At 43.3% G+C, this 17486-nt stretch overlaps 1 protein-coding gene and 1 long non-coding RNA gene across 15 annotated transcripts in view; one reads left to right on the top strand and one right to left on the bottom strand.

Annotated features, from left to right (window-relative positions):
• Nucleotides 1–17486, bottom strand: part of MARCHF8 (membrane associated ring-CH-type finger 8) — a 116031-nt gene that overhangs the window by 31146 nt on the left and 67399 nt on the right. For all 14 annotated transcript variants that reach the window (XM_036355877.1, XM_036355876.1, XM_036355883.1 and 11 more), the window contains one exon: nucleotides 3344–3394. In XM_036355877.1, coding sequence (XP_036211770.1) covers nucleotides 3344–3394 — 51 coding nt within the window. The remainder of the gene's footprint in view (nucleotides 1–3343; nucleotides 3395–17486) is intronic.
• Nucleotides 15485–17156, top strand: LOC118679304. The gene is made up of 2 exons (XR_004975206.1): nucleotides 15485–15811; nucleotides 16251–17156. It is a non-coding gene; the product is annotated as an uncharacterized LOC118679304 (long non-coding RNA).

Below are 17486 nucleotides of genomic sequence, written 5' to 3'. Positions count from 1 at the left end.
ACAGGGTTCAGTGAAAACAAACAAACAAACGCCGGCCGCGGAAACGGGGAAGGCTTGGTTTCTGTAAGCTTCTTCTCTTACCGGGACTGCATGGTCTGGTCAGCTCTTCAGGCTGCCCCCTTTAGGCTCAGTCCTCTGTGATCACAGACCGAGCTCTCAATTCCCCCGGCGGCGCCAGGAATCCCGCGGTTCTCCTTTCCCCCGTCAGGGGCTGTGCCTGTCCCAAGGGACGAGGCTGTCTGCCACGCGGTCTCCCTCCGACTCCCGCACTACAGCTTTTTTATTCACTCCTCTACTGTTGGACACTTGGGCTGCTTCCAAATCTTGGCTATTTTAAATAATGCTGCAATGAATATAGGGGTGCATGTATTCTTTCAAATTAGTGTTCTGGGTCTCTTTAGATAGATTTCTAGAAGTGGAATCACTGGGTCATAAGGCAGTTCCACTTTTTAAAAATATATTTTTATTGATTTCAGAGAGGAAGGGAAAGGGAGAGAGAGACAGAAACATCAATGATAACAGAGAATCATTGATTGAGCTGAAAACCCAGGCATGTGCCCCAATAGAGAATCGAACCATGACCTCCTGGTTCATAGGTCAACACTCAAACACTGAGCTACACAGCCAGGGCAAGGCAGTTACATTTTTAATTTTTTTAGGAAATTCCATAAGATTTCCCACAGTGTCTGCATCAATCTGCATTTCCATTATCAGTGAACGAAAGTTCACTTTTCTCCACATCTTTGCCAACACTGTTTGTTGATTTCTTGATGACAGCTTTCTGACAAGGTGATATCTATTGTAGTTATAATTTACATTTCTCTGATGTCAGACAATCTGAATAAACCAATTACAACTAATGAAATTGAAGTAATAATCACAAAACTCCCAACAAACAAAAGTCCTCAATTGGATAGCTTTCCAAGTCAATTTTACCAAACATTCAAAGAAGAACTAACATTTATCACCCTCAAACTAGTCCAAAAAATTCAAGAGGAGGAAAGACTCCCAAGTTCATTTTACAAGGCCAACATTATCCTAATTCTAAAACTAGATAAAGACACTATAAAGAAAGAACATTAGAGGCCAATATCCCTGATAAATATAGATGCTAAAATCCTCAACAAAATATTAGCAAACCGAATCCAGCAACATACTGAAAAGATCATACACCATGATCAAGGATGCAAGATTGGTACAATATCCGCAAATCAATAAATGTGATACATCACAAACAAAATGAATGATAAAAATCACATGATCATATCAATAGAGGCAGAAAAAGCATCAGATAAAACCCAGCACCCATTTACAATAGAAACTCTCAGTAAAGTGGGGATAGAGGGAATATACCGCACAGATATGGCAAACCCACAGGCAACATCATATTCAATGAGCAAAAACTAAAAGCATTTCCCTTACGATCTGGAACAAGACAGAGATGCCCTCTTTCACCACTGTTATTCAACACAGTTCAGAAGTCTACTAGAAGTCCCAGCCACAGCAATCAGAAAAGAAGAACGAAAAGGCATCCAAATTCAAAGTAAGAAGTAAAATGTAATTATTTGCAGATGACATGATACTGTATATAGAGAACCCTAAAGGTTATGCACAAAAATACTAGAACCGATAAATGAATTCACTAAAATAGCAGATACAAAATAAATATCTAGTAATGCCAACAAACAGATATGTTTATAAATCAATAGTGAACAAACAGAAAGGAAAACTAAAAAAAAATCCCATTTACTACTGCATCAGAAAATAGGAATAAATTTAACCAAGAATGTAAAAGTTCTGTACTCAGAAAATTGTAAGACACTGAAGAAAGAAATTGAAGAAGATACCAATAAGTGGAAGCACACACTGTATTCATGGATAGGAAGAACTAACATTAAAATGTCCATACTGCCCAAAGAAGTCTATAGATTCAACACAAGCCCTCCCTACCAAGATACCAATGGCACATTTCACAGAACTGTGAAGGATAAAATAATCATCAGTAATAAAGTAATAGCTACCATTAAGAACTATCCTTACTCAATCAACCTAAGATCACCAGGGGTCAACAACGTTTAACAAGAGTCAGTTTACTGACTCAGTGCAAGGAGAAAGCTGCCCCATGGCTCCTTGCAAACATTATCCCCAAGACTCACAGCAACCCTGAAGGTTGTATTACTGCCCTAATTTTACTCATTGGGAAACTAAAGCTCCAAGAAGGGTTCTTCCTCAAAGTCTCATGGCTAGTAAATCCCTGTCCATCTAATCCCCAAGCCCTCACAGTGCAACACAGAATCCCTCTACCCCAGGCCTGTGCAAGCCCATAAAATGTCCCTAAGAAACTGTAAGCCAGTGGCTCACAAACTTTTCTTCTGGCCAGTGAGAAGTGAGCAGCCAGGCAGCCGGGTGGGGCTTCTGAGAAAGCTTTGCCTTCCTCCTGAAAAGGGTCACTCTCAGCTGCTACACCCTCCATCCTTCATGAAGCATTCCTGCCAGGGCCACAGCCATGGTGCCTGGAGGCCCAGCTCCCACTTGAGACCATGAGGCGCTAGCCTGAGGTGCTAATGCGCTAAGGAAGGTGGCACAGAGAGAACAGAGAGTGTCTGGGTCCCAGCACCTCTGTTAGCAACATCTACCCAGACATCTTGTCATGGAACCACATAAATCTATAATTATTTAAGTCACCAGAGTTGGCTTTTTGTGACTATCAGTCAAATGCACTCCTAATTGAGGAGACAGATTCTCTGGTGACTCCCTGAGATTTCTTTCACCTGAAAGTAAATAATTTCTACTAGAAGAAACAGGGTTTTCTCCAATTAGTCACTGCCCCTACCACACGCTCAGAATTTGCCTCACTAGAAAAACATAACTGCCACACACCTCCTTGTGTGATCCCAGGGCAGATGAAAGAACTGTATCAGCAAGTTTATGTCTTTCATTCATTCCTTTCCTCCCTCCCTCCTTCCCTTCCCCCTTTTCTTCCCTTCCCCCTTCCCTCCCCCCTCCCCCTCCTTCCTTCCTCTCCTCACCCAAGGATATTTTCCCATTGATTTTTAGAGTGTGTGGAAGACAGAGGGAAAGACAGAAAGAAATATCGATGTGAGAGAAACACATCAATTGGTTGCCCCCTGCACAAGCCTCAACCAGGGCCCAGGCTGGGGAGGAGCCTGCAACCAAGGTATGCGTCCTTGACCGGAATTGCACCCGGTACCCTTCGGTCCGCAGGCCGACACTATATCCACTGAGCCAAACCAGCTACAGCAAGTTTATGTCTTTAAAAGAAGAGTATAAACACATGCAAGTTAAGAAAATATGAAAATAACACATTTCAGTGGTACTCTACCTTAGAAATGCTACTTGAATGACTCATGGGATGTCCCAAAGTCTTCTCATTCTGCAAGAAAACCAAACAGGTGATTAAAATGTGCAAGGAACAAGTAATTGATCACAACAATGGTATTGACAAATCATTCCCTCAACTAGAATTTGCTGAACACAAACTACTATGTACCAGGTCACCTAATATATTATAAAGAATTTGGCAAAGATGAGTAAAACAATAGCCCCTGCCCTAAAGGAACTTTAGAAAAACCAAAAAACAACACCAGGAATTTGGAATTAACTGTGAAAATAAGAGGGCAGTAAATGAGATCAAGCCATTCAAGTGGAGGTTCACAGGCAAGAAATGGCATGCGCAGATGTGTGTGGGGTGGTCCATTCTCTGAGGACCCTGAATAACGGGGGAAGGAAGCAGGACGGCTGATGCCACCCGTGCATTTGGCTGTCAAAGTGCCGGTATTCAACAGGGACAGGGCACAGCTCACCTATTCCCCAAGCCTGCTTCTCCTCCTGAATTAGAGAAATCGGAGTCAGGCTAGCTTCTTCCCTCTCACCCCTCTCCACGTTCAGTCACAAAGTCTTACATCAGTTTCTTCCTCAATGCCTCTCAATCTCATCTTCATTTCTATTGTTAAAACCTTAGTTTAGGTCTCTTCATTTCTCACTTGGAATTCTTGAAGAACTTCCTAACTGGCCTTTCTGCTTTTAAGTTGACCTTCTTAAGACATATTGCTATGGACGGAATTGCGTCTCCCCACATTCCTATGTTGAAGTCCTAACCCCCAGCGCTCAGAATGTGACTATATTTGAAAATGGGGCCTTTAAAGGAGTAATTACATTAAAATGAGGTCAGCTTATTAGGGTGGACCCTGATCCAATATGAATGGTGTCCTTTTAAGAAGAGGTAATTAGGGCCAGATACACATGGAGGGAATACCATGTGAGGACACAGGGAAAAAACAGCCATGCACAAGCCAAGGACAGGCCTCAGAAGGAGGCAAACCTGCTGACACTTTGATCTCAGACGTTTAGTCTGCAGACTGTGACAAAAGTCCTATTGTTTAAGCCACCCTATCTGTGCTAGTTGGCTATGGCAGCCCTAAAAATGAATACGACAATCTTCCACACTATAACTTTCTTTAAAAATGAGTATTCCAAGTGTAAATCTGACTTTTAAAAGTAAGAAAGTAACTTTTCCTGAATCCACTTATCCTTGTTCTAAACCCAAATGAGGAGGGAAAAAGACTATAGCAAATGGAAGAGATATGATAGTTCTTGTATTCTTAAGAGCATCAATTCTCTACTTAGGTATGCAATTACCTGGGGAGGACCAGAGAAGGTTGAGCTGTGATTAGCAGATAAAATTCTTTAGTCAGTCAGAGATACAAAGGAGCTAGGAGAGCATTTAAAAAGTCCTTGAGGAAGAGTTGATTCCATTCCCCCATGGCTCTCCTTAAAGAGATCAAGCCATCAATAAAAGTTTTAACTTTCTCCTTCCCCCTCAACCCACAAATTACAGACTGCCTTGACTCTGGTACACTTGGCTTTTGAACAGTCACTATCCCTAACATGCTGATGAAGAAGCATTTCAGCATCTCCCAAGTGGCCTGCCGGCCGGCACTCACTCTCTTTACCAATGCTGTCTTCTTTATCTTTACAGCGATGCATTTGTGCAATTTTTGGAATATTTTTGTTATATCCTCTACTTTATAAACCTGAGTGGAAACCGAAGCTTAGGTCTCTTAAGTGTAATATAATACAGACAATGTTATTAAGTGTTTAGTCTCAATGGAATATTTGTTGGTCTTAAGTTAGTCAATTAGACAATTATAAAGGAAAAGAACAAAATTACAAAGTATACTCAGAGTGTTGGCAATATGTTTCCGACGACTGTTTTAAAAAAAAAACTTAATTAGGAATATGACAGAATCATCATATTCACACATTCACTCATTGGGAATGGAAAGTCCCTCTGCCCACAGAACAGGTAAATCTATAACCATTTAAGTTTTATTCCTGAGTCAAGAATGTGTTACAGGCAAACACAGGGCACTGCTGTGAATCCAGGCTTAACAGCTCATCCACCGGGGATTTACTATTAAATTTTCATAATATACACCTTGGATTATCTGTATACAAAACCAATTATAATCACCATTACAAAAAATGGATAGTTTAAAACCAGCTAGAAACCTACAGAGAAGTTCTGAGGTATGAAGAAAAGCAATAATTCATTCTGACACTCATCATTCCATAAAGAAGGAATATTATGGTGGGGAGAGGACTAGCAGTTAAGCTAGATAACATTATAAATCCAGATTGAGAGCTAAAAGTTGCTCTTTGCCTTATGAACTTGGGACATAAATTTAATGATGTAAGCCTTTATTCTGATTCCCTTGTTAGAACAATAAAATGCACTGGTAAAATCAAACAAATAACTAGCCCCAATAGATGCAGATGTTTTAAAGCCTGAAGCCTATCGACATTTAGGATTGCTTCTCCACTGCTTGGTAGGAAATTAACAATTCATTTCCAACAGGCTTTTCCCCCCTTAAATATTGCGACATTTGTTTGGACTTATTGACAAATCTAACAAGCTCAAGACCATAACAGACCTATTTTTCAGCAAGAAAATCTCAGGATTCATTCAACTCAGTTACTCATTCATCCCATCCTATTTACTATGTGACTACCAAGTGCGAACAGCTGCATCAGTGACAATATGGACAAAAATCTATGTGGCTGCTGGGCCTGTTCCAAGGATGACATTACCACAGAACCACTTCGAAAGAGTTTGGATGAGGAATGTCAACTAGGGAAAGCTGAAGAATGACATAAAAAAGCACATCTATGAGTCATATCAGTGTAGAGGGGGTAACACAATTCTCTCCTACGGTCACACAGGCATGTTTCTGAATGAGAAGGCAAGTTTACCAACATCAATGTCAAGAACTGGAATTGGGCATTCCAAGGAGAACAAGAGCTCCCTTCCAGTTCAAGCTGCAACTAAGCTTCAATAACCAAGTAATAAAAAGCCTTGGCCAATTATTTTCATACTAGAGGCCCATGCACTCTGGGGGGTCCCTCAGCCCAGCATGTGCCCTCTCACAGTCCGGGAGCCCTTGGGGGATATCAGACTGATGGCTTAGGCCCGCTCCCCACAGTCTGGCCTCCCTCTGTAGGAGGCAATAGGCGGGCCGATCGGGGGATGGTGTCAGCCAGTGAGCGGCTGGCCCCAGCCCCCCATCACCACTGCTGGTGGCCTCCCTCTGTGGGAGGTGACCAGCAGGGCGATCAGGGGACAGCACCAGCCAGCGAGCGGCCAGCCCTGCCCCCCCCCCATTGTCCCTCCACCGCCACTGGTCGCCACTGCCCGCCCCATCACTGTCCCCACCTCTGCCTGCTGGCACCCACCTTGGCTGGCCTGGCATTGCCCACTCACCAGCCCCACCCCCCACCGACCAGTCATTCTGCCATTCCATCGATTTGCATATTAGGCTTTTATTACACAGGATAATCTTTAATACGTTCAGTAACTGCTTACTGGGTCCCTCATTTTGTAACTCAGGGAGAGATGAAAGCCTCTGTTTTGCTTCTGGAAACAGAAACTGTTACCCTCCTTCCTCAGAGACAGCACCAGGCAACCCCATGCTGTGAGACACACACCTCCCTGGCTTGCTCGCATCCCCGTGTCTTTTTGGTGGGCTTTTTTCTACACTGACCATGAATGTTCCTTAGAACACAGCTCCATGCCCTCTTCTCATTTATTTTCTCCCTTAGACCGGTGCTTCTAAAACGCTGCAACTTGAATCAATGAGGGAAGTTACTAAAATGCAGACTGTGACTTGGTAGGTCGGAGGTGCACTGAGATTGCTCATTTCTAAGGAACTCCCAGGTGACTCCCATGCTGCTGGTTCCCAGCCCACACTTCACATGCAAGTTTCATTCCAAATCCTGGGCCAAAATAACGCATAAAGGCTATGACTCATTTTTAAAAAACTGAGGTATAAGTGAATATCATGACTCATTTTTTTAAAAAATAAATCATAAATCATGACTACTGTAAAACTAAATTTCTGTGTAAAAGATGATAGTGAACTCACCAGTGAGTCAATACAAATCAGAAGACGGACTGATATATAGATTGGGAAATACTAAGACTGAGGGTGTGAGAAAAGTTTTGTTAATGTAACAAGTTACAAAATCACAAAGATAAAAATCAGCTCTGTTGAAGAATAAAGGACATTTCACAATCTGGCCAGTCCTGTCAATGTTTTGCAAGTCCATGTGTGGCTCCAATACAATGTACTTTGGGGGCAAAGCTGAGACACAGAGTCCACAGAGAACAAACAAGTCCTGGAAACTAGAAGTCAAGAATTAACAAGAAGAAAATGAGGTGAGATGTCTAAGCAAGTTTCTGGGATTCTGCATAAAGGAGTCAAACAATAGAACTTCATGTAGGAATTTCCCTGAAACTCTGACCAGGACCAGTCATTAAAACAAAGCAAAACAAACAAACAAAAAGCCCCTATGTGTAACAGCCAATATTCGTCCCACCAATAGAACTCCAACTTTGTTCTGAGTAGCAAAGGCCCAACTCAAAGTTTTCACTTTCTCACACTACTGCAGCTAAGGGTAAATGCATAAGAAGGTTCTCTGTAAAACGATTAACCTCGGGGTTTTCTGGGGGGAATTTTGCTCTCCTGATACAGCCACTGCTCCTTGCTCCAGTATTCCTCCTTCCCTCGTTCACCTGGAATACAGATGTCACCCCGGGTAGAGGAGTTACCTTGAGGCCAGAAGAAGTATGCACCAGAAGTTTTCAACTTTTTGGTCTCAGGAATCACTTACAATGTAAAAAATTGGGGACTGCCAAAACCTATTGTTTATGTGGGTTATATTTACTGATATTTACATTAGAAATAAAAACAATTTTAAAAATATGAATCTCTTAATTTATTTAGAATTACCAATAACAAATTCAGTTAACATAGATAACATTTCAATAAAAAATAACTATTTTTTCCAAACCAAAACACTGCAATGAGCAGAGTAGCATAGTTTTACATTTTTGCAAATCTTGTTGCAGATTTCTAAAAATCTATAGATGTTTCTAAATCTTGTTATAGAAGACAGCTACATTCTCATATCTGCTTGTGAATTCAATCTCCTCTGATATTTTTTGATTGAAGCAAATGGAGAACATTTGGCCTTACAGTAGATCCCAACCCCATTCATTCATAGCTTTGCCCTCTGTGTTTTCAGTTACCTGTAGTCAACTGTGGTTTGAAAATATTACATGCAAAATTCCAGATATTTTGAGAGAGACCATATTCACATAACTATAATTGAAGTATACTGTTATAACTGTTCTAGTTTTAGTTATTGTTGTTAATCTCTTACTGTGCCTGATTTACAAATTAGACTTTATCATAGGTAAGTATATGTATGAAAAAACATAGTATGAATAGAGTTTGGTACTACCCACAGTTTCAGGCTTCCACTGGGGGATTTGGAACATATCCCTCACAAATAAGGGGGAACTATGGTATACACCAGGGGTGGGCAAACTTTTTGACTCGAGGGCCACAATGGGTTCTTAAACTGGACCGGAGGGCCGGAACAAAAGCATGGATTGAGTGTTTGTGTGAACTAATATAAATTCAAAGTAAACATCATTACATAAAAGGGTATGGTCTTTTTTTTTTAGTTTTATTCATTTCAAGCGGGCCGAATCTGGCCCGCGGGCCGTAGTTTGCCCACAGCTGGTATACACAGTTATGTAGTTAGAAAAGAAATGTGTTTTAATAACCATGTAAGACAACTGGATATTTTTCTTCTTTTTAAAAAATCTTTTTACCCAAGGATATGTTTTTTATTGATTTTAGAGAATGAGGAAGGTGGGGAGGGAGAGAGAGAAAGAGAAACATCAACGTGAGAGAGAAACATCAATTGTTTTGCCTCCCATACGTGTCCTGATGTGGATCGAACCTGCAACTTTTTTGGTATATGGGAGGACACTCTAACTAACTGAACCACCTAGTCAGGGCTGGATATTATTCTTTATATTACATGAAAAACCAACAAGTAATTAGCTGTAATGTGGACTCTGAAACAATATTAATGAACTTTTCATACTCTATTAACATCAATTGGCCCATCTTTTACTTTGAATTAATCTCTTAACCATGACTTTATAACATCACACCTTGGTCATTTAGAAATTATTGGCTGAGTTATGCAAATATTCCAAGACTGACACATTGCATTATTCAATATTAAAACAGCACACTGGCCCTAGCCAGTAGTTCAGGTGGTTAGAGCATCGTCCTAATATGCCAAGTTTGCAGGTTCCATCCCCAGTAAGGACATATATAGGAATCAACCAATGAATACATAAATAACAAAAAGTCAATCTCTCTCTAAAATCAATAAGTAAAAAAAAAATTAAATTAAAAAAAATCACACTCATTAATATGACCATCAACGGCATCAGAAGAGTCCTTCATTATGAAAAAGCTTTCATGCTCACAATGGTGGACACAAGTTTCCCAAAGTTCTAATTCTGCTTAGAAACTTCAAATTTTATCGTTGGTGACAAAACCTGTTATTTGCTTTCCTTGAATTGAAAGAGTGGCTCATTCATTCTATTTTGACAAAATGTTTGACAAATGCTCATATCAGAATAACTATAGTTTGACTATCAGTCACTCTTTCAAATAAAAATCATATTCCATTAAAAAAGGTGACTAGTTCAGCTAACAACCCGTAAGTGCTCTGCTCTGAGACAATCACTGCACTTCAGTATGCAGTAAAAATGGTTTATACCAGATATACAAAGAAGAAATAACACTTCATCTCTAATGCGGAGGATAGTCAATCAAAACTGACACACATTTAAATTAGCAGAAAAGAATATAAAAATATTCTGTCTCCCAAATGCTCAAAAACTCAAAGAGATATAAGCTATAAAAACAATAAAATCAAACTTGCAAAGATAAGGAAGTACTAAAAAACTATACAAAGACACACTCATCAACACCATCCTATCCAATAAAAGAGAAACATGGTAATTAGCCATACATCCGCTACCCTTCCCATTGGCTAATCAGGGCGATATGCAAATTAACTGCCAGGAAGATGGTGGCTGGCAGCCAGGCAGCTTGAAGCGAACATGAGGCTTGCTTGCTTCAGTGACGGAGGACTCCAAGGTTCCCCGCCTGCCGCTGCCGGCCTCTGAGCTTGCAGTTTGAAACATTGTTACAAATATAGAAGCTAAACAAAACCCCAGAAACCTGCTTTCAGCCAGCCAGGATCTCCGAGCTGGAGTTGAAACAGTGTTTTGATTATAGAACCCAAACAAACCAGATACCTGCTTTCAGTAGCAAAGGCCTAAGAGCTGGAGCCAAGCCTCAGAGCTAAAGCTGGCCAAGAATGAAAAAAAAGAAAAGAAAAGAAAAAAAGGAGTGGTTGGGAGCTTCAGTCACCTGCCAGCCTGAAAACAGCCCTCAGCCCCTCACCCAGACTGGCCAGGCACCCCAGTGGGGACCCCAACCCTGAAGGGTGTGTGACTAGCTGCAAACAGCCATCACCCCCTCATCCAGGCTGGCCAGGCACCCCAGTGGGGACCCCCACCCTGATCCAGGACACCCTTCAGGGCAAACCAGCCAGCCCCCACCCGTGCACCAGGCCTCTATCCTATATAGTAAAAGGGTAATATGCCTCCCAGCACCAGGATCAGCGGAGCCGTGAGGCCTCCCCGCACCAGGATCAGCGTGACAGGTGGCAGTGCCCAAACCCCCTGATCGCATTGTGGCTCTGTGTGTGACAGGGGGTGGGGCCACAACCTCCCTATCCGCCCTGCTCTGTTCGTGACAGGGGAAGGCGCCCCAACCCCCTGATTGGCCCTGCTCTGTGCCTGATAGGGGGGAGCTCCCCAACCCCCTGATCACCCTGCTCTGTGCATGACAGGGTACGGAGCCCCAACCCCCCTGATGGGCCCTGCTCTGTGAGTGACAGGGGGCAGCGCCCCAACCCCCTGGTTGGCCCTGCTCTGTGCGTGACAGGGGGTGGCACCGCAACCTCCCCATTGACCCTGCCTTGAGTGTGACAGGGCGCGGTGCCCCAACCCCCCAATCGGCCCTACCCTGAGCATGACTGAGGGTGGCATCACAACCTCCCAATCTGCCCTGCGCTGTGCATGACAGGGGAAGGCGCCCCAACTCCCCAATCAGCCCTGCTCTGAGCCCGACCAGGGACTGCACCTAGGGATTAGGCCTGCCCTCTGCCACCCGGGAGCAGGCCTAAGCCAGCAGGGCGTTATCTCCCGAGGGGTCCCAGACTGCGAGAGGGCATAGGCCGGGCTGAGGGCCCCCCCCCCCCGAGTGCACAAATTTTTGTGCACCGTGCCTCTAGTAGATAAGATAATAAGGAATTCTTAAAAAGAGTTCAAGAAGCCCATGGGGAAAAAGAGAAGAGGGAGTGGGAGAGTGAGAGAGGAGAAAACAAACAGAAAACAAAAAAGTTAAATGACACACTTAATTCCTAAGATATCAAAAATTGTCATGAGAGCATACAGCAATTGGAAAAGCATTTGTCCAAGAAAATCTACTCTATCTCAGTAGCAACAGTTAGTGTCTTAGCATTTGAGACACAACCCAGTCCCTCCTCAGAAATGCACTCTGGGAGAGTGGACCCAAGAAGTAATGGCTCACTTTTCCCAGCTCTCAGCAGAATAAAAGGGTATCTCCCAGAGAGGAGCAGGCCTCACACAATGACACATTCTGCAGCACTAACTCCACCCCGTCAAAGCTATGTTCCAGGCAAAAGTGACTTAGAGACATGTTTGGGCTCTCTTCTGCATAGTAACCACTAGCAGAGCAGAAGCTCAACCACGGCTGTGACAGACTGAGAGTAATGGGGCCCTAACTGTACTCGACCCAACATGCTGATAGGGTGGAAGTTCCACACCAAGAGAGGCAAGGCAACAAAATGGGCCCCCATCCTACCAGCACGTGCTCATAAAGCAGGTGTGTCACTCCAAAATACATGGACCACTGCACCTGCCCCCAGCTCTGAAGCATAGGCTCAGATTTTGCAAAGGTGGAAAGGCAGGCCAAAAGAACAGGCATTATTTGGAATGGAGTAGGCAGGCATTACAGCCTAAGGGTGCAGTAAAAATGCTGACTTTTTAAGAAGAGACTGGTAGCTTTACGAGAGCAACTGGCTAAACCATAAAACAACTAGAAGTATATCACATAAAACCAAGGACAGAGAAAGCTAAGAAGGTTCTCCTGAGATTATAAGAAACCTCAAATACTGGCCTCAAAAATAAATGCAGTGGTCCCAGGATGGATTGATTGGGATCAGGTGAAAGCTATATTCAGTTTGGTCCCAGGACAAAACTAGAATTATAACTAAAATATAGAAAAATCATCCTGAATAACTAACTGAAGACTAGCTGGAGAGAAGCCTTACTAGTATAATCAAGGACTTACAGAGGGAGCTGCCTCAAGACTGGTAGGAGGTGTAGAGGCATACGAGAGCTGGCTGAGCACTCATGGGCAGCAGTTGAAGTTCCAAAGGGATATGTCAGCTGCGGAGGGATCCCCCTGAGAAGTGCAGGGTCTAAACCCCAAACCAGGCTCCCAGCCCAGAGCACCAGAACTGGGAATGGCACCTACATAACATCTGGTTGTGAAAAGCAGAGGTATCTGTCCACCAGGGAAAGACGGCTAGAAATGCAGGCATCTTCTTACAGGGCCAATGTACAAAATTTCATTCACAGCCACTCACCCTGGGCAGAGGGAGAGCAGAGTGAAATAGAGCTGTGTGAGGAGAGTCTGGGGTTAGTGGCTCTGGGGAGAGAGAGCTGAAGGTCAGCCACCAGGAACCCTGTGCTGAGTCATTCCCCCATATTGTAGAAGACATCTTTCTCAGGCAGAGCATTCCCCTCCATGCAATGTCAGCCTCGGGAGAAGCAATAGCCCCACTCCTTGGAATCCCTCTAACCCCACTCTGTGGAGCTTAAGCCCTGCTGAGGAGTACAGCTTGAGGCTCTTTAAGTGGATGAGCCTAACCGACAGCCTGCAGGCAAGACGGATCTCTGGGTGCTTTGAGCCTTTTGCTGACCAGACCCTGGCCCCAGTGCTGGTAAAAGCCAGCCTTGGTACACACCTGGGTCCTCTCCACATGCAACCACGCCCAGCAGAGGGAGCCACATGCTATGGATGGCTGGTAGCTTCAAACAGGTTGCCCAGGGTTAGTCACAGATGGCATCTGATAGTGGCCTACATTACTGTTTAAAGAGGCCCAGAACCAATACACTCAAGGGTCAGCTTCAGACAATAACAGAGCAGTATCCAATAAGCTTCAAAGCAGCATATCCATAAGGAGATCTTGGCAGTCACCAAGGTGAATTCCACTTCATGTGCTCAATACCTGCACAGCAGCTTGTATGCTGTGTTGGGGCTGAGCCTCACTGTCAGCCAGCCCAATCCCACACACAAAAGGGCCAATGGCAATCAAGTCTCAATTACAAAAGGAGGGCCCACAGAAGGCACACAAGAAACATTCTTAGAGCACCAGCTCAAATGATCATGGACACTGTGCCATTGGGTCCCACAGGTCACCTACTAAGACTGGGAGTCATAGCCGTTCTACCAAAAATATAAAAACACAAAGAGGCAGCCAAAATGGGGAGACAAAGAAACAAGCCCCAAAAGAAGAACAAGAGAATTATCTAGAACAAGAGCTAAAAGAAATGGAGGTAAGCAATATATCAGATAAAGAGTTTAGAGTAATGATTATAAGGATACTCAACAGCATGAAAAATGGCCTAGATGCCATAAAAAAGGACCAGTCAAAATTAAAGAATGCCATATCTGGAATAAATAATACACTGGAAGGAATAAACAGTAAGCTTGAAGCAGAGGATTGAAGTGGATTTGGAAAACAAGGTAGAAAAATACATCCAATCAGAGCAGCAAAAAGAAAAAAGAATTTAAAAAATGAGGGTAGTTTAAGGGACCTTTGAGACAACATGAAGCATAATAATGTCCATGTCATATATGTACCAGAAAGAGAAAAAAGAAAGCAAAGGACTAAAAACCTAGTTGAAGAAATAATGACAGAACCCTCCTTATAAAAATTATCATAGAAATAGTAACACTTTTACTACTCCCTATAGTGCTGCATGATAAGTAAGTAACCTTTGTAAAAAGACTATTCAATTTTTTTAGTATAGGATGTACTCATTCAGGGAACACATTTTGGCCCTTGGGAATGATGAAGTCACAAAACAAAGGTGGCTTCTCTTGCAGAGCTTAAGAAAACAGTGCTTAAGGAGAATGCTGATCTTCTATTGTCTCAGAGCTCAGAGTATATGTGTTCAAGGAATGTTTGCTTACTCAAGAGTGTCAAAACTATAAATGATAGTTCATGAAGAAATAGGTGTATCCATTTGGCCCATATCCCTTGAGGCTCTGATTCTTTTCACCTTTACTATTTTTGTCCATACAGCACTAGCTAGTCTCACAAAGTTAACAGCATCCATACAAAATAAGACAGACATGCAAATAGCAACATTAGAATGTCTCTGCCAAGTGAAATTACATGTCTGACTCTCTCCCCCCCACACACGCCCCATAAATGATACCAACAAATAGAAAAAGGCCCTTGGTTACTGTTCCATCTTTTATGCATTTTCCATCCTATGAGAAGCCAAAAGATTTTCCCGGAAAGAATGCTCCCGCAGAACAAACCAAGGTGGCTTGTGAGAGCAATATTTCCGCTAGAAAATAAAAGGCAGCCCGAGACTGTTCTCATTCAGATTATAAACTAAATTGTCTTAAGATTTTTCCAAAGCCATCATTCCATGATTTGAAATTATGTGGGCAAAATCACAGCAATAAAAAGACATTTTTATACCAAAAGTAGGAGAATATCATAAAAAAATGCTATAATTTATATGTTTGTTTATTTGACTTAATAATACTTTTCACAGTTTCAAGAAATAGTTTTGTTAGAAAGAACATCCTTGAAAATGGGATTAAACAAACTGTTCAGCTTCTCTGGCTGGGAACCTTACTCATGAGGCACCCTATAACACCTCGTTCTCTCTCTACTATCTAACCGCACCCCTATAATCAGTGAGGTGCCACTGCTGACAGGCACCTCTCCTACCGGGGCTTCATTTTCCATCACGATGCTGATGAGTCCTCCCTCAGTGCAGCTCTCCCAGCAGCACTGCATGTTCCCGGGTTCCACCTGCACAGCCCCCGCCGCCCACCGCACAGCAGCCAGAACAGCCAGCAGAAGCCCTTCTTCTCCGCTGGACTTGCAGGCGTGCAGGAGCCCTTAGCATGCCACTCCTGTGATCAAACTGAACTACTTCCTCCAGCTGATTTCCAAGGAACTGTGCAGTGGATGAATAATTCATGACAAGGCCATTGCCGTAACCAATTTCAGCTCTGTGAGTATATTATCCACAGCAGTTTGCAATGTAATGATTCTAAACTATATTTGCTGCCATACAAAGAATGAAAGCTCAGTTTTCTAGTCAGTGACAGTAAATGTTAGTGGATCCCTTTGCTCCTTTTTCATGCTAATCTACAGCCCAGGCTTACTTGAGAAATTTCATAATATGTAGGAAAGGTAAATGATTAATCACAGATGTCTAACAGAACAAAAATTTTTTCCTCCTTAAAACCTGTTCTGTGAATTAGGTTCTGGCTGTAGAAAAAGCAGCAAAGTGCTTGCCCTGAGATCAGCAGGTCACAATTAACATTTAGCAAAAGCAAAGAAAATCATTTCCTGCAAAGCACAGAAAATCATCTCGTGGTGGGGGAGGGGAGCTTTTGGTATCAATGCCAGGAAACAAGTTGCTAAAAGGGGAATTTGCCTGGTTCTAGGGCTATCAGATCTTTATCTCGTTGATATTCTTCTAAGAAAAACGTGAACGTTCCTCTTCACCAACTTGTCAGTGCTTACACATATCCATGAGCGACGTCTGCAGCAGTTCATTCTCGGCAACCAAAGCCAGAATTCCAAGAGGAACCTGAACACAGCATGAAAGGCTCATTCTTCTCCAGGCTCTGCCGCCAGGAGGTCCAGTCCCCACCTATCATGTTTACCTCACTGCCTTCATCTTTGTTTTTCTTCTGATTGTCTCAAGCTGGTGCTTTGTCAGTAATTACTCTTTCAGCTACTGTTATTCTGTTCCCAGCCACTTCTAATTTATTTATTCTGCAAATCCATTCTTTATATGTCTCCTTGGCTCTGTATTCTTGCCTTTTCACCTCACTGTGCTATTTTTAGTATGTCATTTCTGAGCCTGTGTTTTATGAAACTCAGATTCTTAATAGCTTACTACTTGGGAATTCTCTTCTTTTTTGAAGGGCAGTTACTCTTTCTCCCGCAGGCATTGTGCCTTTCTCTCCATCCTGCCACGAGGGCAGAACCTGGCCGGCCAGTCTCCTCACTGGCTCAGACCCACAGGGACGGACGGTCTGTGGCATCTGTGGGTGTCACTGTGCAGTGGAGGGGAACCTTCCACTCCAGCTCCGTTCCAAGCTGGTTGCACGCTAGCGGCTCGGCGCAGGTGTGCGAGGAGAGGGAGGTCCATGGAACGCGAAAAAGGGAAAGGGAATCAGCTCAGCAGGGCTAGGGCCACAAGCAGCCTGACTCTGCTCTCTCCTGGGATACATTCTTTCCTCCCCAACTTTCTTTAATTCCCGCCATGGCTCTGTTGCTTCTTCCATCCTAGACCCTTCCTGTTTCACTGATCCCAGCTTTAATAAACTTCCTCTCAAAAATCACCTGGACTCATGTCGTGAAATTTTTCCAGCACCAAGTCCAGAACCCACACGCTACAGGCAGACCATGCAGACCCGCTCAGGTCCCAGTCCAGTAGCATTTTCTGGTGCCCAGAGATACGTGCCTTGTCAGTGCTCCCTTCTGTCAGGGGTTCTGCTGACTCCCAGTTCACTGTCGAAATACTTGACCCCAGGTGTTCTCACTAGTCTACTTTCCTTTCCTTTTTGACGAGCCTGGACGTGCCAAAGCAGTGATCCCCGGTGTGCTTTTCTTTGTCACATGGGGAGCATTCAGGGAAGGGCTTCCAGTCACGTGGAATCCCAGGCGCCTGC

Source organism: Myotis myotis, unplaced genomic scaffold (assembly GCF_014108235.1).
Source record: "Myotis myotis isolate mMyoMyo1 unplaced genomic scaffold, mMyoMyo1.p scaffold_m19_p_24, whole genome shotgun sequence".
In the NCBI taxonomy this organism is placed as follows: Eukaryota; Metazoa; Chordata; class Mammalia; order Chiroptera; family Vespertilionidae; genus Myotis; species Myotis myotis.
The sequence above is the reverse complement of the archived record's forward strand: the minus strand, read 5'-3'. Positions and strand labels throughout refer to the sequence as shown.